At 36.6% G+C, this 24,976-nt stretch overlaps 1 protein-coding gene across 4 annotated transcripts in view; it reads right to left on the bottom strand.

Moving 5' to 3' along the window:
• The window catches only part of LOC111927841 (uncharacterized), a 56,002-nt gene that overhangs the window by 24,320 nt on the left and 6,706 nt on the right, over positions 1–24,976 (bottom strand). For 2 of the 4 annotated variants that reach the window (XR_015287493.1, XM_086891246.1), the window contains exons 8-13: positions 23,961–24,038; positions 15,089–15,285; positions 12,824–12,888; positions 12,445–12,551; positions 10,676–10,787; positions 7,261–7,360 (exon numbers count right to left, since the gene is read on the bottom strand). Coding sequence is in view for 2 of the 4 variants with exons in the window: in XM_086891246.1 (XP_086747372.1) it covers positions 7,261–7,360; positions 10,676–10,787; positions 12,445–12,551; positions 12,824–12,888; positions 15,089–15,285; positions 23,961–24,038 (659 nt within the window). In the remaining 2 variants the exon portion in view is untranslated. Of the gene's footprint in view, positions 1–7,260; positions 7,364–10,675; positions 10,788–12,444; positions 12,552–12,823; positions 12,889–15,088; positions 15,286–23,960; positions 24,039–24,976 lie in introns of all 4 variants that reach the window. The other 2 variants (XR_015287492.1, XM_086891245.1) reach the window with 1 other exon arrangement.

Raw genomic sequence — 24,976 nt, forward strand, 5'->3', positions numbered from 1 at the left:
GCACCTATTTCAATATGTAGAACTACCGTGTTTTAATACATTATAATCTATGTCATATATACCACACCCTGTAAAATGCCCCACAGCAGAAAAAATTCCAGCTGGAACTTGCAATCAAACTATGAGATGCAAATTTCCAGCAAAACAAGTTTCATTCCTTCCAGCCCTCATTATTCCCCACTGGATTTACAGATGGTGGAAAAGATTGATATTTTGCCTCCTTAATACTCCCTCTATTGTATTCCAATCCTACTTGAATGGTCACACCTAATTTTGGATTATTACTACTTATTCTTTAATCTGTTTCTGTCAGAAAAACCCCTTCTGTACAATTCTGTATATTTTTCAACATAATAAACCATTATGAAATTGACAAAGGACACTAGACTGCATCAAGGATTCTGTAAAATGTTTTGAAGTAAATAAGCATGAAAATGCTCCAGCTACTTGAAATCTAAATCTAAGAAGTTTTAAGCACTTTAATAAAACTTAAGGGATTTTTTTTTAAGCTTCACAGAATTTCAAGGCACAGCGATGTCTCTTGCTGAACAGCTTTCAGCTTTTGACCCTTATATTTCCAGTGACTGAATTAGCTAAGCCAATATGTTATTAATGTAATTACTGCATATTCTAAGGAATGATATGTTTTTTATATAAAACCAGACAAAGTACTCCACTTGTCAAGCATTATTTTTTTAAGTGATCAAACCAGAGAAATCCAAAATCTCAGGTTTTATACTCAGCAGTTCTTACAATATAGTCGAGCACCAGTACGAAATGCATATAACCTTTTTGTACAAGGGTCAATTGTATGTTCTTAATTATTCTATCTATATCCTCTGAAAACAGCAGATAGTTTATCTTCTGCAGTATTATTCTCAAAAAAATGCGGACTGCAGTGAACTGCTACAACAAGGACATTTCTAAAAGTATCTTCCAACACACTTAGGACATCAGTCAAAATATTTACATATACTCAAGCACTTTAAAATCTCAAGTTGTATTAACCAGCTGTCATCTTAGTGTCAAACTCCGGTCATTTTAATGTGAAATAAGGGTCAGCACATGATTTCAGCTATTAGCAAAACATTTCTCAGCTACTGAACGACTGTTAAACTATAAATGCCAGATTCCCACACTAAGGCTCTTCTTGAGCTTCTGCTATACTGTATTTCATTCAGAATGAAGTATCTGAATTAAAAAAGACAACATAAAGACATTAATTCAACAGAAATTACTTAAATTCTAACCGTTTGGCTGACTGGACTGTACATAATGAAGACATTTTCACTGAGTAATACAAACCAGGTCTGTGTTTGCTAGCTTTTATGAAGTGAGGGTGAACTTCTATGGACTGAACATTGTGGAACTGCACTGAACTAGGATACACATATTTAAATATGTATTTAAAAATCTAAGTCTATGTATACAGGATTCTCCACTGCCAAACATAGGAATCTCACTTTACAGTACAGGAAAATAGCTGTGAAGACCCCACTATTAGAACTGAACAGTACAGACAGATTCAAAGTTACTCTTCTTTTCAGGAGACCAACATGCATTAAGCCAACCAAATTTGCTGCTTGCTGTTAAAAAAACCCTGGCTTTTATCAACTTTCAGACTAAACAGAAAGAACAGTTTTATCAATTGAAAGGTTAAGCTCAAGTATTAATTGTAAAAAAACAAAAAGATGGGATAAGGTGTGTTTGGCCTTTTATTTTTTTTTTAGTATGTATCCCTTTAAATTCATCAGAACAGCATAATCCAAATGAACACTGATTAAGTGTTTGAACTTGTGAACTAAATACCATACTCAACAGAAGTTTACAGTAAATGTCTTCCATTCCAAACAGAAAATAAACAACAAATCGCTCTCCAACATGGCATGTCTATATACAGTAACTTCAAATTCTTCTCTGGGCTTAAGAGTCTCCTCTGCAGTTTTAGTAATACTTAAAAACATTTTCTGTGGATGTACACTGATGTGTCCTCCTAGGCCTTCAACAAAAACAATGGAAACTTAAAAAGCATTAGGAAAAAAAGTCAGGGAATAACTATTTTATAACTGAATATAACTGAATTATAAAAACTAGAAATAGAAAATAATATAATGACTGAAAATCTCAGTCATTCATTGTTGACTATGGAAGCTTCTTAAAAAATGCAACATCTCAAAATTCTCTCTTCTAGGTGTAACTCCTTGCTTATACTGCAGAGCACAAACACACACAGGCTTCAGGCTATTTCAACATATAGACAGCATTCCTTCTTTTTATGCAGAGGATGCAATTTCATAAGAAATTGGGAATTTCAAGTTGGCACAATGCCTTTAGATGGTTGTCCTTCTACAGATGTGGAGGGAAGAGGGGAGGAATCAGAACTCTCAAATTGATCAGAACCTATATAATGCTTTCCTCTTATGAGGCTTAAGGTGTATTATCCTTGACATATACAAATGCCCAAACATTTTATCATATCCAAAAATCATATGCTACAAAGTACGTTAGAAGTTATTAAGTACTGACATTAAGACTCTAAACTAGCTAAAAAGTACATCTGATACTGAAGACCTAACATCCAAAGTTTTAAGTCTCTGCAGTGAAGCATCATGAAGATCACTACTCAACAAAATTACTGTGATATGATTTTTAATCACAAGAAGGAAAAGAAGTTATTTTCATTTTACTGTTGTTCCCTGTGAAATCTGAAAAATTGCAACTGAAAATTCCCTCAAAAACTTATCAGGCAAACAAGTAAAACATTTTGGGTCAAGTGATTTAAATTCAGCCAAAGTGAAAAACACCAAAACTAGGCTTATAGTACTGATTATTACAGAAATTAATACCTATTTTATGTAAAATTTGTAATTTTCATATTACGATATTGCCAAAATAAAACTACCAACCAGCTCCAGCTGACAGCTCCACAAGTAGTGACTAGCAGGCTAAAACCACCTGATGGAACACCAGAAGTGCCAGTGCTTCTGGATTTCACTACAAAAGATGTAACAGGAGCTTTGTGACTCTCCACTCTTATTCGGAACCATCAAATCTCTTTTCTCAATCTTTCCTCTACTCCTTGCTCCTAAATTTTAGCCGGTTTGGTCCCCTTAAATATTGGTGGAGTTGCTCTTCAGCATTTCTTACAGGGAAAGCAGAACCAAGGACCCTTAATTCACATTTTTTGGTGGTTATGCTTTCTTTCACTATCTCAGGAAACCATCTGTAAAGCAGACAGAATACTTTCCAATGCTATTATATGTTAGAAAGCTTAGCTGATCATCTTTACACAGCTTGCTAAAGGCTCCTGGATGAAAGGTGCTATATATGAAGATTATTATCTGATCAACTGCCTACACATCACTTAAGAGTAACAAGCACCAAACTGCTACTGAGGGGAAAGAAGAATACAAGCACTAGATACAGTCCAAGCAGAAAATATTTCCTTTTTTTTTTTTCCCCCTTTTTGTCCAGTACAGATCTGAAAGTGCACTTTGTTTTTTAAAGGTCACTCTTAAATGTCCAAAAGTAATGGAATGAAGTGTTTCAGTTCAGGTGACATCACTTTGCAAGTCAACAACTTCTCCTTCCTCCCTGGTGTCCATTATGAAAGATTTGTAATTTGTTCCTGTTTTTTCTCTGCTCTTCATTAAAGGAATATGCAGAACAAGAAAGAAGGGCTATTTGCAATGACTCTAACAGTCACCATCTCACCTCCTGGAAGTGAACTAACACAGGAGAGTTGGGAGGGGTGTGACCAAGCTGGCCATCTTTGAAACACAGGTCTTCATTGTATGAAGGATTTTCATCAGGAAAAGGCACTCATGATTAAAATCTCACTTGGTATCCCCACAACTGCCACCATTTTGGCAGAACAAAGCCACATGCAGTTACATCACATAGATCCATGTGCGAAGCACAGAGCCACATTTGACAGGCATGCTCTATCCATGTAAGAGACAGCAGCCACAGGTATTTTTATTCAATGCCCAGTGAGAAAAAGCGGTGCAGCACTGTACAGAATGAGACCTCAGGTGTTCACTGCCCAGAGCACTTACACAGGGCACACAAGGCTCAGGTTCTGGGTTCTCTGCCTATGGATGCTCTAACCCTCCCACGATGGTGACCACACTGCCATGGGGGCAAGCTCTGCCTCTCACTGAACCTGTAACACTGGAGAATTGAAGTGATTTGTACAGTGAAATAAAGGGAAGGAAAAAAGCTCAAGGAAAAGAGGGAGGGGAAAGGAACACCAGGGGCTGCTACTTGAGAATTCACTTAGGACAACAATCTCAACAGTCTTAGTTCTGGCTTCTGCTCCCAAGATCATTTACCCATCTCTACAAGTCTTGTCTGTGGAGTTGCCCATTTTAAGACAATTAAGCATCAAGAATTCCTTGTTCTGCTTTTCACAGCAAGGTCTGGAATTCTACACTACTGTTAGAAACTAAGCATCGTTAAGCTGATGCAGTTATTAGTACATCACTAATTACTGTTTGGCAGTGTTGCAAAATTCTAAATCTCACTAAAGAAAAAAATTAAAAACATTCTGCTTAATCACTGCTTTAACCATATTCCACATCAAAAAGTATCTTTCTGAGCATTTAGATCCCAAATCTGACCCTTCTCTGCTTATATAAAAGTTTATGGGCACAGGTAATACAGAAATTTACCACACAACAGCAACTGAAAGAAGTGACTGTATGAAGCAGTCCCAGTGTATCTTCCACAAATGAAAAAAAAAAGAATGACTATGTGGTTGTTCAAGCACTTGGAAACATGTCAGTAAACAGCCCTGATAGCCTTTGACAACAGTCATTTATGTCACGGAGGCCAAAAACCCTTTTGCAGTCCTGTACCTGGCAAGGAAAAGTGCTATTTATTTATCACCAGATGCCTTGGATGATTCCAGAAATAGCCTCTTTCCCATTGCTGCTCATTACCAGCAGCTCTATGAATTGAAACACATTTGGGTTTTTCTGAGGAAAACTTCTACAGGATGTTCTGAAAAGCTTAAACTGTTCCTTTAGGAAACAAACCCAGCAACCCAACCATCACCCACACAGACTGCCTAACCTAATTTCACACAGGAACACATTTGCTTCATCACTGAAAGCCCAGATAGCAAGAACTCAAAGTCTGCCAGACATCTCAAAGGCACAAATGTTCACGTTACAGTAACTCAATTTCAATTCTACATATATTCCACCCAAACCATGTAGAGCAGATTTTTCACTTTTTCTTTCAACAAAGATCAGTGCTAAAAGGAAAAAACTGAACCCTTCATAAAACCAACACTTTCAGACTTCAAAAGTGGTTTATATACACAGAAATTGCTTTATAAAAGAAGCACACATTAAGAATGGAGAGACACGTACAGGTCCATTAGTTTTGGACCATACAAATAAGCAATGATTTTAAAATCCACCCAGCTTTCTTTAATTCAAAAGCATATTTTCTAGGGCATTGTCTATGCATAAATAGAACAAATAGTAAGAACAGATTTTTGCTTTTGTAGTCTGCTATGGGGAAATCCCTATGAAAAAGGAGGAACTACTTCAATTATGATTCTGTAACTAGCTACAGAAATGGTAGTTTGATCCAACTGAAAATACTATCCTTCATTCATAAGGAAAACATCAAGTCTTTAGAAGCAACCTACATCTATGGTAAATGCTAACCTACTGATCAGCCTTGAGAATTGCAAAATTTTTAAATATTATATCAAGAAATATTTCTACATTATCATATCTATATTGTAGGGACAAAAAAAAAAATGACCATGTGCTGATCTTGTCTCTTTAAAAACAACTTTAAAGAAAAAGAACCCCAACCTGCATTAAACTTCTCTGCAAATAATGTTCTCTGCAAATACTGTTAAGACCATAACACACAACACAGAATATAAGCATGTGCACACTTCTACACAATTTTTAACCCACTGGAAAAAAAATTAGCTTCCTAATTGCAAGGCAACACCTATCAATTCCTCCATTAATCAGGATTTTAGATTTGCTATGGAACTTCAGAGTTTCAGGTTAAGCCCATGGAATGTAAGTTTGAAGATCTATATAAATCCTTGATGTAATCTTCATTAAGGTATGCAGAACCCTCTGCAAAATATCTAAGCTCTAGTTCTCAAATTAGGCAGTGTCAAAACTTAAATTAATTTAGAATGGATAATAAAAGTGGGATGAGTACTCATGACGTATACACAAAACACATCAATGAGCTTAGAACTCAGTTGCAACGGTGACACCTAAGGGACTTGGGAGCAGAACAGAAAAAAAATTTGCTCAAAATAATCAAACAGTAGGTCCCTCTAGAAAATTTAGAGAAATCAATAGCATTTACAAAAAACAACGTGCTTTTTTTTTGGCAAGCAACAGAAGCACAGATCACTTCACATTACATGACCTTTAAGTAAATACTTTAAAATATACCCTCAAAACTAAGATGGACTTAATTAAATTCCAGTGGTTTGATTTTACCTTACACATCAATTAAAAAATAAATCTTGCAATAGTTGCAATACATCACAAAACCAAATGGTAAGGACAGAATAATTTGAGGTTAGACTTAATACTGTGGGATGACAATTTGAGTTGGGTACTTAATATGCACCGTGAATTAAGATGGAGATTGTCAGCACCATCACTGCAGTATTTTTAAAATTATATCTGAATGCTGTAATTACTTACACAAGCAGTTGTACATTAAACAGTTAAAAGTACAGTAGCATCAATAAAAAACCTTTGTAGTAACACCAGATAATGAAGTCTGAAGAGAACCTTCAAAACTCTCAAACTCTGCATCTCTTCATTAACAGCAGTGTTATAGGTGGACACTGAGGTGTCTTTTTGCCAGTTGAGTAACCCTCAGTGTTTATTGCCAGCAAAGTCTGATAGCTTTACTAAGATTTAGGAACACGGTAAAAAAATAAATCACTGTTGCACATCAGTGCAGTAACATGTAGGAAAATAGATGGATGAGGAAAAGGAAAAAACCAGGAAGAAACAGCAGCAGCAAGGGAAGAATAAAGAATCTAAATGGAATATGAAGGTAAACTTCCAGGACTTTCATTTTATCATTCTGCTAATGTCTGTTGCATTTCTCCAGCAAGCTTATATACCTTTAAAAATTATTATCTCACTATCAACAACATAAGGAACCTTAACATGACTAAGTTTCTGGGTGCTAGTCATGCTCAGAGAATAAAACGTAACTTTAAAATTCTTAGAAGATGGTATGAATAATTACCCATGCCAGTTCCAGCTGGTGCAATCTCTTTGGAGAAGATTTCTACAGCTTCTCTTTGTTTATGGTGTACAGCAAGCCAAATAACAGCTTCCCGAGGACCCTGCTTCAAAAAGGTTCAAATTAGATTAGATTAGATGTAAAGCATCAGTTAAATTTACAAAACTAAAAAATAACTGTAGCTCAGCATTCAAAGTAAATAATTCAGTGACTTTTTATCCACCATCACTATGATTTGCTGTTAACTTTTCGTTGTTTTTGTTTTGGAATACCATGCAATCAACAATTGGGTGTTTCAAGTCAGACACTGTGCCTTTTCTCCAGCATTCTCCAGGAATCAAGTACTGTAACTAACAAAACCAAATACTTGGCTTCATTGTCGGTAGAACTGGCAAACCAACTTTTTATTTATTCTATTCTAAGTGCACTGAAAGTACTCTGGGGCCAAGTTAAAGAGCCAGGTTCACTTCCCTTAGCATCAAGAAGGAAGCAGATCTGTACACAGAAAAGAGTTCAAACCTAATCCTTGGGAGATAAATGTGAGAACAGAACTTGTGAAAACCACCACATTTTCAGAGAGAAGAGCAGATGCTCCCTCTAAAGGTAAACGAAATCAGTACTGTGCTCCCTACTCTAGTCAAAACACCTATCCTTGCAGATAAGCTCTGTCTCTCACTTCAAATTTCCAAAAAATTCTATTTTCAGCCACTGAAGGATCTACCATTGGAAGCAATACACAAAAAAATGCAGCCATACAACAAACCAAACAAATGCACAGTTTTAACATTCTGTGTTCTTAAAGCTATCACAAGATTAATAAAATTACTACAAATAATAATCAACCAGAAACATTCTTGCAAAAAAACATATCTGTGCATTTGCATCTGCTTTCTGTTTCTAAACTGGACCATATAATCAACATTCCATTTAAAGTTTCATTTTTACCTCCTTGTCTGCAAATGCAAGATACACTGGTCTATAAAAATAAGCTGAATCCTGTTTTGAGTGGAGAAACCCAGTATTAAAACTGAGTATATAGGCTGAAGCCATTAATCTTACAGTATCAGAATTAAAAAAAAAAAAACAGCAAAACTAAGTCTTAATGTCTTGGAAATCAATTAACAAAGAGTTAGCAGAAAACTAAGAGAGCACATACGGTTTTCATGTAGCAAACTCTAATGCCTGACATACCATTAATAAATAGCCTTTACATGAAACACATCCTGGATTTCCAAACCACAAACTCACTGATGCTGTGTCACTGTCCTAACTCCTTCCTCCTCAACATAACAGGAGATACTAAAATCAAACAGCATTAGAATTACTCAGTGTTGATTCAGATCCCTTTGTAGCTCCCACTGAGCTGCTGCTGACAAAGCAAGCTACTGGAGTGACAGGCAGCAATCATATCAACAGGCAGAGAAGTCTGAGAAAAAGAAGTGCTTGCCATTCTTTCCTGTTTCTCAAGGATATTTTGTGTTGTCAGGAACAGGCAATACTCCACACAGCAGCTCAGACTACAGAATGCAGGCTTACCTAAGGCTGGGAGACAAAATGATTTCACAGCTGCAAAGGCTAACCAACAACTGCACCAGACTGACAGATGTGCATGGGAATTAGTCCAGCCACATCATATATCGACACTGAGCTCCAAATATTGTTCAACTTACCCTGTCTTGGTGTTCACTTATGTATTTGCTTCTTTGTTTCACATTTAGGTAGTGGAATTTCCAAAGCAGGAACTATTTTCTTTATGTGTTAATATACTGACTAGCATAGTATGGCTCTGGTTTTGAGCACTGTGATTTGTAACCCAAATAACCAGGTCTAATTTTGCATGGAAAGACATGGTAGGAAATAGTGTTTAAGGGACTACATTATCCCTACCTGAAGCCCCAAAGGATAAATGCTTTCCTATGGAAATGGATTCTATGACTTTGTATTTTAAATGGAAAATCAACCTCCACTCCCCAACCCTTTTTCTCAAGCTACCATGGCTGCTTTCCAGATGAAAGCTCCCCTGGCTAGTGTCTTCTAAAAGAAGAGGAAGCATGAAGGGGGAAGGCAATAGAGTGATTTCCTGTATTTCAGCCTTAGCTCTCACATCCTGTTTCAAGCATGTATAAGAAGCACATACAATGGTGGTAACACTGTTTACTTTTGATGTAAGACCTGGGAACTGAGGGTGGAAATACAGAAAGTACTACAAATATTCTCTTTCATTTAAAAAATTTCTTTAATGTACTAAAAGCAAGGCAAACTGAATAATCAGGAGGGAGAAACTGCTCTTCTTCAGCTCATTACATTCACTTTGTACAGTGAGACAGAAAACTTCCTATATAAAAATTACATTAAAGAATATATTACAATGCGTAATGATAAGGAGTTGGCACAAACAGAACACAGACAAGCTGAACATCTGGAACATCTGTTCCTATGTTTCAGAATTTTGATTCTGCACTCTTAGTAAGATGCTTAAAATTGCAGGTTTTATGGTCCTAAAATGAAAAAGACCACATTATAAAGCTCAGTCTTCAGGAAGCAACTCTTGCTGCTTTGCTGAAGGAAATTGAAACTCAAGTACTGAAATGAATAGCTGCAGATGTAACTTGACCAATTTCTAAGAACACTAAATTTCACTAGTAAGAAGTCCACTGTCCTTTTCTACATCACATTCTCATTCCCTTTAGATACAAACTGTTGGTTATTAAATGTCAGCACTCGTAAGAACAAACCCAGAGTTGAGTTTTGCCACGTGTACCTTAAGAGTTTTGCAACACAGCCACTGACAAAGAAGAATGAAACGCTACTGTTTTGGAACAAACTAAACTGTCTAAATATTTAAACTGTGGCTAAGTGAGGACATGATTTACACTCTTTTTACTTTAAAAAGAATTTTCATTCTCTAGAATAGGAAAACAGACCATGGATATCACAATTGCAGTGGCTATGGCTATCATTCATATCCTTACATATGCAGTCACAGTGCAGAATTACATAGCTGAAGATTATTTCTTAAGTAGTACTCACCAACAATTTTGAAGTTGTGCAGGCAACATTAATGCTGAGATTTCCTGATTGCAACATTTATAATGTGGTCTTTTAGCATTACATCTGATGCAATTTAAGTCAATGCTACAGAAGTTATTATAATAAGGTATTTCTTTAGGAGAACATCAGAACAGAGTACAACAATATTTCTTTAAGATTTCATATCAGTGCTTCTGGAAGACCCAATACAGCAAAAACCTTGTCAGTGTTAATTCTGTACATTAAGTAGTGACAGTGAGTTCTCTGCAGCATGGAGGGGAAATTCCCAAGATGACAGTGACCTCCTTTAAAGTTGTGGAAAAGATAACAATATGGAAAGATTAAAAGAGGTCAGTTAAAGTTTAAGAACACTCCACTGCATACTTACACCATCTATACTCCTTCTAGCATGAGGTCCATATGTATCTTCAGACCCTAAAACCTGTATGTTAACTGCACTGTAATCTTCATACCCAAGCTGACTGAAAATAAGACGAGTCCTGCAACAAAGGATTTTTTTTTTAATTAGTAAACTGTCTCAAAATGATTATCTGAAGTAGCCCTGTGTAGTCCACAGAAGTTAACCCTGTCAAGTAGCTGTATAAAAGATTTTATCAGTTGAAATATTGGGATTGGGATTTCTGTTAGGATATGTATTCTGCTTGGTGGAACAAGCAACATTTTTTGCTTTGGTGGAACATTTTGAAGACACTGCTAATGTATCATTTTTGTCATAATAAATATAACCACAGCACCTGAAATAGTGAAGCAATGTACAGGACATAATACAAAATACAATTTTTTAATTGCTGTAAAGAGATGGAAGAGTGTTCACGCATTACAAATGAGGCCACCCTTATTTTTGATGAAATACAAAAATAAGACAGACAACTTCATTTAAGGTAATGAAATTTGCAAACTGTGTCTGTATTAAATTATTTTAAATTATTTATCTACAAACATTACAATTACTACAGATACTACAGTTCAAAAAATACTCTGGGCCATTTTTAGCCCTTTCATGTGTTAGTAACACAACAGAGAATCCTGAAAATAAAAGGATCCCAGAGAACTATTTAAAAAAAGACTTCTTCACATACATATTGCCAAATTGCTTCTGAAATAATGTCCAAGGCCAAACATGAAATGGAAAATATACCATTCTATTTTTTTCCTAAAATAATCACCTAGCTTCCAGAAATATGGCTTTTTAGAGGTCCTGAGTCTTTGTATTTAACACTTCCTGAAGGGTTTTTCCATAATTTGATTTTCTCAATAGCTCTTGGACACAAGCTTTTAGCATTTGCAATTACACAGCCCTTATCAGCCTGCTCTCATCTTCTATATCTCTTGAGGGAAGTCATACAACTCCTCCTTCATCACAGTGCTGCACAGAGGCATGTGAACAATCACCCCAAGTTCACAGTAAACCCTGGATTTCTGGCTTTCCAAGTGTAGTTTCTGCATGGATCTACAACAGGATGGGGAGGTAGCTTTGTATAAAACATGGCACAAGGAAACAGATCTCTTAGCTAGAAAGACTAGAGCTACTGGAGTAAGCACTGAGAGATTCCTGATATGGAATTATATTGAAGAGGAATCCTTCCTTGCCCAAATATACTGGCATAACAATACAACCGAAAGTTTATCACTCTTTTTTGTGAGAATTGTAACTCTGTTCTAGTAAAAAACCCCACGATCACTGGGTCACATTTAAGATGGTAGCAAAGTAAGCATGTTTTAAACACACACTCAGTAAACTTTCTACATTTCACATCAGTAAGACTTCCCACAAAAAAAGTTCTGTGAAAGCTGCTGAAAACTAGTTTCATATGGGTTTATCTCTGGCATCTAATAAAATTTAAATCTCAGTCACAGCTTGTTCCTCACTAACTTGGGTTTCTCTCCAGCAATCTATTTTCAAACATACTTGGCACTTTTCTCACTCTGTCAAATTGAAGTGCATTTATATACTGAAAACAGGTTTCTTGAAAAGGCTACTTAAGTCTTGAAATGTCATCCCAATAGGAAAACGGTAACTTTCTAGGATTCCTACAAGGCTAGTAATGTTGCCATCTTGTGTCACTATTCTATTTTCATCACCTCTGGAAAGAAAAAAAAGAGAGCCAGAACCCCTTCTGAGACTCAAACACCAACCTTTGCAGAATAGCTTCTGCAGTGCGTTTTGCTTTTTGTACTGCCTTTGGGCCTCCCACTGGACAGACAGCAGTAGCTCTGAAGCCATCAAGATAAGTGGCATTTACCTAATGATAAAGGGATTATGAAGTTAGATGGAATTCAGTACTGACAGGCTACTATAAATGCTCTCTGGCAATCATTATACAAATACACACTTTTTAAACAAAGTAACAGGTTTTTATGTATCAAGTAAGGTTTGCCTTTTCAAATTTTGCATCTCTTTCTTTTCCGCTTGGAGCAGAGAAGATGAGGACAGTGCTAAGCTTTAGCATTTTCACCAAAATTTAAGATTTTGTAAAACAAAATAAATCTTTCACACCACAAAATGAGGTAATACCTTATAAAATGTTGAAGGAGGCAATCCTTTTGCTCCACAAACTTTCACTGCTCCACCATCAAAACCTATGGTGATTAAAAATCAGTGTTTTAGATTCTTCAATATAACTTCAAAGACATTCTTTGTGATACACATTAATCAGATGCAGTTAATTAAAAAGCAAATCACTGATAGCTGTACTGCCACAGACAAGAGAACCTTTCAGAAAACAGTCCTTCCTGCCTTAGAAAGAACAGCAGCAAACTGGTGACTGAATTTACGACTTCCATAAGCCTTTTTAAAAGGGCAAATGAAATGTTTATTCACGTACTTAGAAAATACTTAACAAAGAAAGCAGCCTTAGGACATGAGACTCAACAGTTATTTTCCTCTTAATATCCAGTTATTGCACACACACACACAGAGCATACAATTTACTGCTGGCTGGAGTGGACTGTAGTCCATCACTTGGTAAAGAATCAAAAGAAGATGAGAAAACAGTGGGAGCTATTGGTCGAGAGTTTAATAAGCAAAGGGTAACTTAACTTTAGCTTTCTTGTCAATAATAGAAACAAAAAATAAAAGCACAACAACCACGTTCAGTATTAGGAATATTAATGGAAAGAAAGAAAGAAAATGGAGAAAATTGCTGTGTTGGCATCAGGTTCAAGCTTGAGCTGGAAAATCAGCAGTGCAGGATCAGCACCTCATGTCTGAGAGACAGAATTTTAGTGTAGTTCACCTGTGCCTAACCTGTGTTCGCAAATATTTAAGAAGCAGTCCAAAGCTTTACACAAATACTCTGAAAAGATCAGATCAGAATGTATCTAAAATGTCACTAGTAAAAATTTTACACACCACTCAAATAACATCACTCCTTCTCAAGACTGACTAATGAGGTTAATTTAACTCTCTCAACCCTCCATTCTGGCAGAGTTTATGTTCCAGGTGAAAGCATAATACAAAGAAAAAAAATACCACAAAACCAAATGCATAGGATCCATTGACAAAAAGAGAACAAGCACCTCTCTGCTCAAACACTGCAAGTAATCCAGCAGGACAATAAAACTGGCAACATAAACAGCAAAATTAGATAGCTTGCCTGTTTTTACTGGTGTACGTGTCAAAGCACTTCAAACTAAAATATTTAAGCAATCTGCCCATTTTCCATCTGTTATATTTCTAAGAGGACTAACTGAAAGTTCATGTGAAAGTTCATTTTAAGTTCAAACATGTCATATCAGGTCATTTGCAAGCTAAAAGTTCATAGGAAGGTTAGGGTTTCTTTTTTTAAAAAGAAAAGGACTAGGGGCTAAGAGCAGCAAGCTGGCCTTATCAGACTGCCATTTGGTTATGTTGCATGAGCGGAAGATTCACCATACCATGTTATGGTACTTTATTACTCAAGTAAAATATTTTTTATGTTACCACATTTTCAGTTCTATCCCATTAAGTTCTGAATTTGAAATTTTGACTGTTCTAAGCTTTAGAAAGACACTCGGCATTCTGTCACAAGTAAGTTCCATTAGAAGGAAAAAAATATAATCTAGATGCAGTAAAAAGCAAACTTCAGATGATTGTAGATAATTTTTTTTTTCATGCTGTCTTACTCAAATTACAGCTCTTTGAATCTGTTAAGCCTGGGGTTTTTTTATTTTCCTTTTGAAGCTAAATCCTGAACATACATTATATCCATCTTTAGTCTACTGGCTCTTAAGTGTTTTGAGGACTGCAAATGGAATTTTTAAAAAAAGATTCTCTGGTGGAAATCCTGTACCTAATCATGCTTCTGCCACTTACTATGATGCACCTAAATGTCTGAGAAAAACACCATTATCAAGTAGTGCTTTGAAAGACACAGCCCTTCATTGCTACCAGTACTTCAAATGCCCTAAGCAAACACATGTACAAAACATTTTTTTGAGAAAATAAATTTAGCTGTAGTTTAAAAACATAATGAAATAATAGTGAAGCTGTCTTGATGTTGTTCACACTGAACACATAGTTTAAGGACTTGAGACATGCAAGGCATGCATTAAAAAGTAAAGGAAAAGGAATAGTGATCAAAAATACAAATTAGCCAGCCAGCAAGGTAAGTAAGACTATGTTTAACATTTCTAAAGGAATTTCTAGCAGAAGTCCTTGAAAGTATCAGTTTACTACAGCATGACTCTAGGGAACTGATTTAATAAAAATATGCAGAGACTACATGGAAATTAAAGTAACTTCTTTTGTTTGATAACACACTTCACTGACACAGATATCTTTACATGAAAGAGGACTAACCTGGAACTTCAGTGATGGAAACCTGGGAAAAGTCACATGTAACATCTGGTAAAAGATAGCGCTGAGGATTGCCCAATTCATACACCAACTGTTCAGCTACAGTGCCAAAAGAGATTAGTCCCCCTGTGTCTGGTGGTTTGGAAAGAATAAAGTCTCCTTCAGAGGAACATTCTACAATGGGAAAGCCTATGTTGTGCCTAGAATATGAAAAACATTAAGAAAAAAAACCTATAAATACAAAGGAAAAGTGAAAAGAAATATTAACAACAGAATTTTATAATGATGGCCAATTAAGAAAAAACCTGTCAAGAGTTATGATTTATCTGGTTGTTTCTACAGAAACATACATCAAAAAAAAAAGCCCTGAACAAACTGCTCAACTGAAATAATACAATGTAATCTATTGTCTGGTGAAGAAACAGAAATAACAAGAGATACCACCTGCAAACATGGATGTAGGGAAGGGAGTGGAGAAGGATACTAACAGGAACAGTTCAAGTAAAAAGAAATTAAAGAATTAGAAGACTATGGTTAAAGATGTAAATTTAGAGTAAAATAAACAATAGTTAATTCTAGCCCCATTTGGCTATAGCAGCACACACAGCATGACAGTGAAGACATCTAAATACACCTTGCACTCTGGATTTGTAAAAAGGCAGTCAAAGCAGGAAGAACAAACTGTGCTGGGAACCTCCGAGATGAAGGGAAGTAGGAAACAGGAATAATCACACCTACAAAGGATAATTTCACTTGTTAATAATAAATTATGCACAGGGAAGTCATAATCTGAAAACAAAGACATATGAAAGGTAATATCTTCAGCACACAAGAAAGAACTAATAGAAAATTATGAGGCACAACAAAAAGAAAAGAAGTGAAATTATGGACATGTACATAAATTGAAATATTATTCTTCTTCCTCACATCCTTACATGCAAAATATACAAAAAGTGATCAAATAACTCATAATAAGAAGCACATACTGGTCATTACAGTAGGAGGGCAAAATTTTCAGGATTATGTGGACAAGATTCAGACATCTGCTTTTCTAGCTTTCATTTATTTACAGAGAATTTGAGCAAAATTAAGAACTTAAAACTTCTTCAAAGTACCCAAGAATTAAAATAAGAGTGCAAAAGTTCTAAAAAGGCTACCTGGCTCCCCTCCCTCTCCCAGGAAGTCTGAAATTTGTACAAGTGTCCCACAGGCATGAAATGAACACAAAAAGAGGAGTTAAGGAGATACAGTCCCTTGCAAAAGCTAAACTGTTTGAAAAAAGATCCCAATAATGAAAGGTGGTGAACTTTACCACACTCATTAAAGCAAATGACCTTCAGGTCTTTCATACAAACTTAAAACCAGTCTATCCCTCAATTTAATTATTTTTGGGTGGTAGTGGTAACAATGTGCTGAACATACAACTGAATTGGTTATCAGCAAAAGTTACTATCATGGTTACTATCACTATACAAGCTAAAGTTTGTATAACATAAATCCACAAAGTCTGGAAGAAAGTAAGCAAAAATACCAGTGAACTCTAAGGGGACATTTGTAAAAGTTCATGGGAGTTTGAGCAAATTCCTTATCATCAAGAATATTCAAACATAACTCCATTATTTTAAAAAAGGATTAAGACACAAGATCTGTTACCAGAGATCAGCAACTTTTAACACTTATAGCAGACAAACATGGAAAATACGGTAACTGATGGACACCTAGAAAAACCCACATCAAATCAGTAAAGATAATACTTCATTTGACTGGTCTCTGAAACTATTTACACCACTAAGATCTCAGAAACAAAAAAAGCCCACCTTAGTGAATGCAAAGAATTGAATAGAATCAACAATCTTATATACAGACTATTCTAGTTGGGGGTGGAGGGGAGGGGGCTGAGGGGAAGAGGAGAGTGAAAAGATGGTAGTAGAAAGTATGCAATATCCAAAATTTTAAAGTGTGACTTAGTAAAAAACAACACCTAAAAAACCCCCTCAATTTTTGGTCTTGAACATTAATGTATGGTAACAGTCTAACACGTAATTATCCCAATTTCAGATGCAAGGAGACACAGAGGAAGCACCATGATTTGGCCAGTGTAACAAAGCAGGATCAATGACAAACAAGGCTAGAATTAAGAAGTTTTTGCCATCTCAGTGCCGTGTTTGTGTGCTTGACCCTACCACCTACCTGTCCTGTCTTAAGGCAACAGCAGCAAGTGCCCTGCCAGCAGGCTCAAGGCAGCTTTTCAGATCACATACCCTGAAGAGACACCACTCCCATGAAGACAGATCACCTCGAGCAGCCCATCTCCCTGCACTGACAGCCAGTGTCCCTGCTGCAGGCCACTCTGATCTGTCATCAGCACATGCAACTCTTTAGAGTACTCCCTAGCCATCTTTGATTTTAAAGAAGTAAACTGTAGACTGAGTCTACTAACATTGATTCAACTTCATTTTGCCCAACTTCCACTCTCAAAACCCCCAAACCATTAAAAAAACAAAATCCAAATACAACAGTGAGACAAAGTGAGAAATTTCACCCCTCGATATGGTGAAAATACAGCAAATATTGGTCCCCCTGCAGAGCACACCACCACCCAACCAACTTTTCTGTATGGCCAGTTAGCTGCAGAAGATGTGTGTTTCCCCAGGTTATGCCAGCCCTGAAAGCTTCCCTCATTTTAACAATTCACAACATAGAGATGCAATGATCTGGGTAAGAAGCCCCTAGATTCTACCTGCATTGTAACTGGATAACTGGGAAAATACAAATACCCAGTACTACCTTGTAGCAAATGGCAGTAACAACCCACACTAACACACACACACTTAAGACAAAAATGTACTTTGTCAATTGCAAGAAGACATTACTTAAAATTTATTTTCACCTTGGAAATAAACTGGTCTGCCACTCTTATGATACAGTCAAATGGCAGCTACTTAAACCTTGCATAAAAAGCTCTTTAGCAGCAGTAGCTGCCTGGCTCAGGTGTACCACAGGTAGTATAGTCACACCATCACCGTGACCAGCACTTCCACTTCTAAAATAGTGACTCTTCACCTGACTCATTTGTAGGTTTTGCTGAGTAACTACACACCATATGACATCTGCTCAGTGGGGAACAAGCCCACTTTAGGCTGACAATAACCCATAGCCAAGGTGTATTTTTGTATAGTGTAGCAGGGGAGTAACCACAGAACTATAAAATTTAGCAGCAACCACAGTCATAGCATCCAAAGGTATCTTGGTTAAGCATCCTTCGATAATAAAATAATTACATCAGTTTAGCGACAAAACCCCTATGCAGGATGAGGCAGTAGCAAGCAATGGAAACAATTTCAAAAGGGAACTAATATAATTAATACTAATTAAATTATATAAAATAATGAAATACAGTACTAGAGACAAATATCAAGTACTATTTTTAAAAATATTTAAGCAGCTCTTCTAGCAAAGGGTCATTATACCCAGGTAATACACATCAGTTTGTGAGGAGAGATGACAATTACCATTCTTTAAAACAGAAGGTCCATTTCAGGTTGCACTTTTGCTACTTAGCAAGAAAATATTTTATATTCTATATAACTGTATATATAATACATACATTAATAAACCAGAGCACTGAATGGGACCAAGCTAAGATTACTCCTCAGAAAACCTCTCCAACTGAGCCTAGACAAGAATTAACAGTTAAAGCAGTCTTAGTGAAGACTTACAGCACAGGAATAAACAAGTTAGAAAACTGGTTTTGCTACTGAAGCCACCATCTCATCAACCTACTCTAAAAGCAATCAAGAATCTAAGCCTCCTGTCAAGTCCTCTGCCTGCCAACAACTTACTCTCAGATTAATTTTTTCCATGTAAAATGTTGTTTTTTCTTCAGCTTTGGCACTCAGAAATGTTACAGTTTATGGGTATGTCACAGGTGATAAATAGAGCTGTCTAAGCAGGGATCTCCTCCCTGTCTACTCTGGGACACTATTCAGAAGCCTCTGAGGAGCCATCAAGATAAACTTCCTTCTTGTTTTGCCATACTTCTTACATCATTTCCATTACTAGAAAAGTAAAATCCATGACCAGTACTTTGGCTCAGGGAGAAAGGCATTACTTGAGACAGAACACGTATTTCTCTCCTCAAAAGGAGAAAGTCTCTCTCAAGGACTTCGTTCTAGCCACTACTGCTTGACTGAGATTACTGGCAACAGAAGATGGGACAGTGAGTGCAATACATTTACTAGCAGGGAAGCTGCTGCAAGAATGAAAACAAAACCCCACAGCAATGCATGTGACGTGGAAGTGAGCCAGGATCCAAGTAAGCTGTGGTATGAACTTTTAGCTTTACAGCTAATGCACTTTCCTGGGATGTGACTCCATGAATGTCACACAAGGAAAGCTCTAAGCCAAGCTTCTCAATTCCTTAGACATGTATTTTAACCAGAATGCTATTAAAAAAAAAGCAGAATCTCCTACCACTTCTAGCAGTGTTCTGACAACAGGTTCAAAACTGGTAATACATCAGGCAAGATCAGCACAAACTCAAAGTAAAGGTATAAGCATCTCTTTTTACATGTAGGTACCAAATTTTTTCATAACATGCAATTCTGCTTTAGGCAAGACTTACTGACTGAATCACTTATTCCCTCTGACTAGGGCATTTCAGACTTGTACCTCAACTTTCAATGGTCAGACAATTTTCAGGCTAAACAGACCAGCTGCCTGGAATAGATGGTGCTACAGAGAAAAAAACATTCCACACTGCTGAATGGGACTTGCATGCTGGATTTTGTTCTAATCCCAAATTAAGAAATCTGGATCCAGCCCTTAAGAGACTACAGCTATTGACTTACCCTTTTGGTCATCCCAGGCCAGAGGATTATGCAGTCTCAACCATTGTACACTCTTGGCTTAGGGCAAAATGTCAGTGTTTATCATCTCCTCAAAATGATTACTCTACTGATCAGCCTTAGTTTATTCTCTCCTGCATTTCAAAACAAAACAAAACAATGTACTAATCACCCACTGGCACTAAGTAATAGCAAGAGAGAGCAATGTCTGGGGACAAATGAAATTAGACAGAGAGCTGTGAATTATCAATGTAGTTCTGGTGATACAGTTCACTTTCACACATGGCATGAATTCCCCATTGGAAACTGTGCAATAGTCATTAAATAGGGTGCAGTGATGTATCATCACTTCTGCTGACCATCTGCTGATGTGTATTTGTATACAAATAACAGAATAGGCATAAGTGCCTTTTTTGGTAACACTACCTTAAAATCAGAATTTAAGAATGCACATTACTCTTCTGTAGACCATGAACTAATGGTTTCTTACACTTTCTCTGCTAAGCATGAGAGAATCCACACAAGAGAAGAGTCAAGCAGCCACCATCTCACTGGAAACAGCAAATAAACAGCACCTATCCCCCCTACCCAGCTGTCTGTCTTCATGAAAACTGGACAAAACTTTACAGCTTCAAGTTTCCCACCTTTAAGTCAAATGCATTAAGGAGATATACACAGCACAAATCCCAGTGCCTTAGGTCAATACACAGAAAGCAGGTAAGTTTGGCCTCTAGCAGCTAAAGTAACTTGGAGAGTCACAAGCTGGAACATGCTCTTCACTAGTTTTACATTAAAAACTTGCTTTAAGGAGACAACAAAGAAAATGAAAAAATAGCTTAGGTTTTAATAACTAACATTAAGTGGCCACAATATACCCATACAAATATTCCTGAGATTTAAAGCACCCTTTGGCAGTGGACTTGTGTTCTCAGAAGTATCTGCATCAAACATATCAAGAAAATTAAAAACAAACAAACAACCTTCCCCCCACAAAGAAAAAAACCACCAAAACCCCACCAACTAAACTATGTTGGATGAATTAAGTGGATTCAATTGAGTGCCTCAATACTCACTGAGACATGATAGTATATGCCCAGAATGTAAGCTCTAACTTGCCTGGCTTCATTTGATTTACTAAAGTACCCTTGTTTACAGAGTTAATTAATTTTGTTCATGCATAAACAATAGATAGGTAAGATTTATAAACCTGAAATGTAGCAAATTCTTTGGGTTTTGTTTACAACTTAGAAAAAAATCATACCCATCAGTCCTTCTAAGACAGAAGAGCCACGTGGATTACTGTTCTTGTGGAGAAAAAAAACCCCCAAAGACAGCCAAAAAAACGACCCTAGTGCAGGGTTAACCAAGCTCACCCTCTGCAGTAAGGTGTGAGGAGGAGAGAGGCTGCCCTCCAGTGTTCAGTTACCAGACATCAGTAAGTGCAAGGGATAGGTTTTCTGCACTTGGCTGCACAAATGCACTCATGGAGTAGGAAACTCGCATGTGAAAGGCACATTAATGATAAACTCAGATTTGACTTGGCTTCTTCCCCCCTCCTATTTACTGATTTAGTTGAGCTGGTTTGGATTTAACATTAGGTACCACAGACACAATGATTTATGATTTATGACTATGTGATCTAAATTATGCACTTATTTTCAGAAGGCTACTAAAATGTAGTTTTTCCTAGAAGAGGGAAAAATCATTAATAGACACAGTCAAGTAACTTCTGCAAACACTGCCAGAGTTCTGTTGACCTATTTGTGATATAGTAGTGTTAGTGGCTGCACGTTTGGCAAGTTTTGGTCACTACTGAGACTGAGGTACTATGTTACACATTATTATGAAAGCATGCACTGAAAAGACATTGAGAATACCTAAACAAAACCCCCATGCCACCAAGTTTCTTTAAACTAAGGAGAGAACAGGTTACTACTAAACTATTAAATGGAAAACACATTTTTCTGCATCCCAAGACCTTCCATAATATTTGGCCTTGATGCTTTTGAGCCTAAATATAGCAAGCTACTATTTATCAGGAAATCAAAATTAATCCAATTAATCTTCTCCCTGACTTCCTTCTCCCCATATCCTAAATCAATGTGCTGGATCACAATTCCACTTCAGTTAGTGAAGTAGATCTTCACTCTACATCTCAAAACTTAAAATAAAAGCTCACCCATTATTCTAGATTTGACTGGTTTTAGCAGCTTATCACACAGGCTGATATATTACATAATTTTATTTCAAGAACTCCTTCAATTATATGCCTAAGACTCAAAATTTGAAAACAAACTGATTAGTTTTAAGGCACCATGATCGCTTCTTTAGCAGACCTAAGCAGAAGGTAAATAAGTAACTTATATTAGCACAAATAGTCACGTATGGTTTCAGGGTATGTACATATATCGATGGGGAAAGGGTAATGGAGCAGTATCAGGTGTTAAACTTCTATGTTCTTTAACACAAATTCAATTCAGCACCAGTCAGCTGTAAGCCACAAATCTACTATGATTTTAGACAGAGTTCTGTGATTTTACAGACACAAAACTATTAGCTATGCATATTCATGTACATAAACTCACCTGTAAAATGAACTATTCTCCCTCCAATAGCTTACAACTTCATATATTCAAGCTCCCTTTCTTTTTTAAAGCCAGATTGACTCTCCTCATAGAAGAATCTTTAAAAATACAGGCCTACCAAACATTTTAATAAGAAAATTAGTATTCTGTTTTTTCACTTTAATTCTTTTATAGAGCGAAGTCTTCTGGAATCACAGTTATAGAAGATTTTTAAAAGTTTCATGATACAGCAAATTTAATTATGGGGAGAGACATCAGAATGGGAATTATAAATTTTATAGTTTCTACAAACCAGATAGAGTGACTTGTTACTATAAACTCTCTCCTTTGACTTCTCATAGAATACAACATTGAAGAGTGAATGCAGTTTGTTCAGTAGCCTTCCATTAGATGAGAAGTGTCTGATCCCGTTTGTTTCAATGCCATACATGCATTCACCTTCAATCAGTGCTCAGGAGCTCAGAAAAGCAGCACACATCTTTTAGGATCACACTCTGAATCAGAAGCAGTCCCTACAAGAAGAGAAATTCCAGGCAGCCCTATGGCTTTTCTGACAGCAGGGCACAGTCCTGCTGGTTCGTCCACCTGGACCAGAGTCAGCTTGGGAGTAGGAATGTGCTGTATTAAAGCACTTTTCTCTCCTGCACCCCCCTGCTGCTCCTCAGCCCTTTCCTCCACCACATAAAAGAAGAGCTGCCTTTCTCATGATACAACATAGGACAAGATTCCTCCTTTTCATCCCAAGAAATACAGAAGTAACTGCCACCAGAACTACACAAAAAATGTGTTCCCCAACTACTTTTAAACTGCTCTTAAAAACAGGTTGGTAAAAAGCCAGCTCCCTCAGCGGGCAGAATGACACACCTACATGTAACTCTAATTCAATAGTTCTGAACACAAGATACACACAACTTTTTGGAAGGACTGACCATCCAACATATTTGTGCTCATCAGGTTACTCAGGACAGAATTACGGCATATATTCATCCCTACCAAAGCAAATTATGTAAATATTTTTGACTGACCAGCAAGCATCTCTGATCTAACTGAAGACTATTTTAACAGCATCTGAACTATCAGTATTGTCTTTTCCAATACAATCATACATGAAAATGAGTAATAAATCTTTTCAAGAAGCATAGGATACTGAAGGAAACAGGAAAAGAATAGTTTAAAAGCGAAAAAAATTATCAAAGGGCTAATTTGTTTTTCAGAATCTGGTGAAGTTAACAAAACAAAGACCCTGTCTCACGAAAAAGGAAACCTTCAAAACAAAAAACAGAACTTGTGGAAAAGTAATGTTGAGGTGGCAAAATAGCAAGAGACACATTTTGCTTCTACCTTTCTCTTTTTGGGGAGACAGTTTTCACAACACAGATATAAGCAGAAATCCTCATCTTTAGGTCTGCTACAAACATGCATGCTGGTATCAAGTTTACCTACCAGTCTGGTACTGTGTGCCAATCAGTGAATATTCCACCTGTACACTGAGCACCACATTCAATGAGATGACCTGCAAGACTGAGAAAATGGCATTTAAGTAACTAAGGATAATGCAAAATCATTTTTCACAAATCCAGTTTTAAAATACAATGAAAATAGAGCTAAATAACAAAACATGCTATCTTCCTCCACAAGTATCTAACACAATTATGAATTATACATTAAGCATAACTTGGAATCCTGAAAGATTAATGGAGTGTTTAAAGGACATTAACAAGAAGAATTTGTCTACAGAAAATGGATACCTATATTATTGTCTCACACCTAAAACAATGTTTCCTTAGTAATTTCAAAACTTGATCTAAATTCAGTATCTTTGTAGTCTGTGCTGTTTGTAACTAAATAGATAAAGACCATTTTAAAATGAAGAGTGAAAATCTCACTTCCAATCTGAAGGACACAATGTATTATGATTATGTATTACTATTTTCAAATTTTGATTGTGATAGTCCATAAATATTCAACAGAATTATGTGGAAAATTTCACCTCTATCATCTCCAACTCAGTGGAGCCCGAATTAACTTCTCTCCACATTTTTTCTCAAGCAAAGATTCAAGAAAACTAGAGTGTTCTCAGGGTAAGTAATCACTCTTTTATGAGGACTTCAGTTGAGATACATGATGTATAATGTTAAATTAGGTGGCATAATTCTACCCCTTTCTGAATCAGATTCCTAACCTTAGGACTACAACGAGGATTTGTAAATGGGAGCACTGACACTGAGCTTCAACAAAACCATACCAGGATGGTGCCTTCTGACTGAACCTGCTTTTGTGTGTCTTTCAGAATAAGCCCTGCAACCACCCCAACTATCAACAGTGGCAGCCAAACAGAAAAACCTGGCAATCAGTGGCCTCTACTGTAAGATTTAATCTCTTGACATAAAATGAACAGCAAGATAAAGTCAAGCAGTTAAATAAAATCTTTCAACCCTTTCTTCCTTTTCTTAAGCTGG

This window comes from Cyanistes caeruleus, chromosome 5, assembly GCF_971803275.1.
Source record: "Cyanistes caeruleus chromosome 5, bCyaCae1.hap1.1, whole genome shotgun sequence".
In the NCBI taxonomy this organism is placed as follows: domain Eukaryota; kingdom Metazoa; phylum Chordata; class Aves; order Passeriformes; family Paridae; genus Cyanistes; species Cyanistes caeruleus.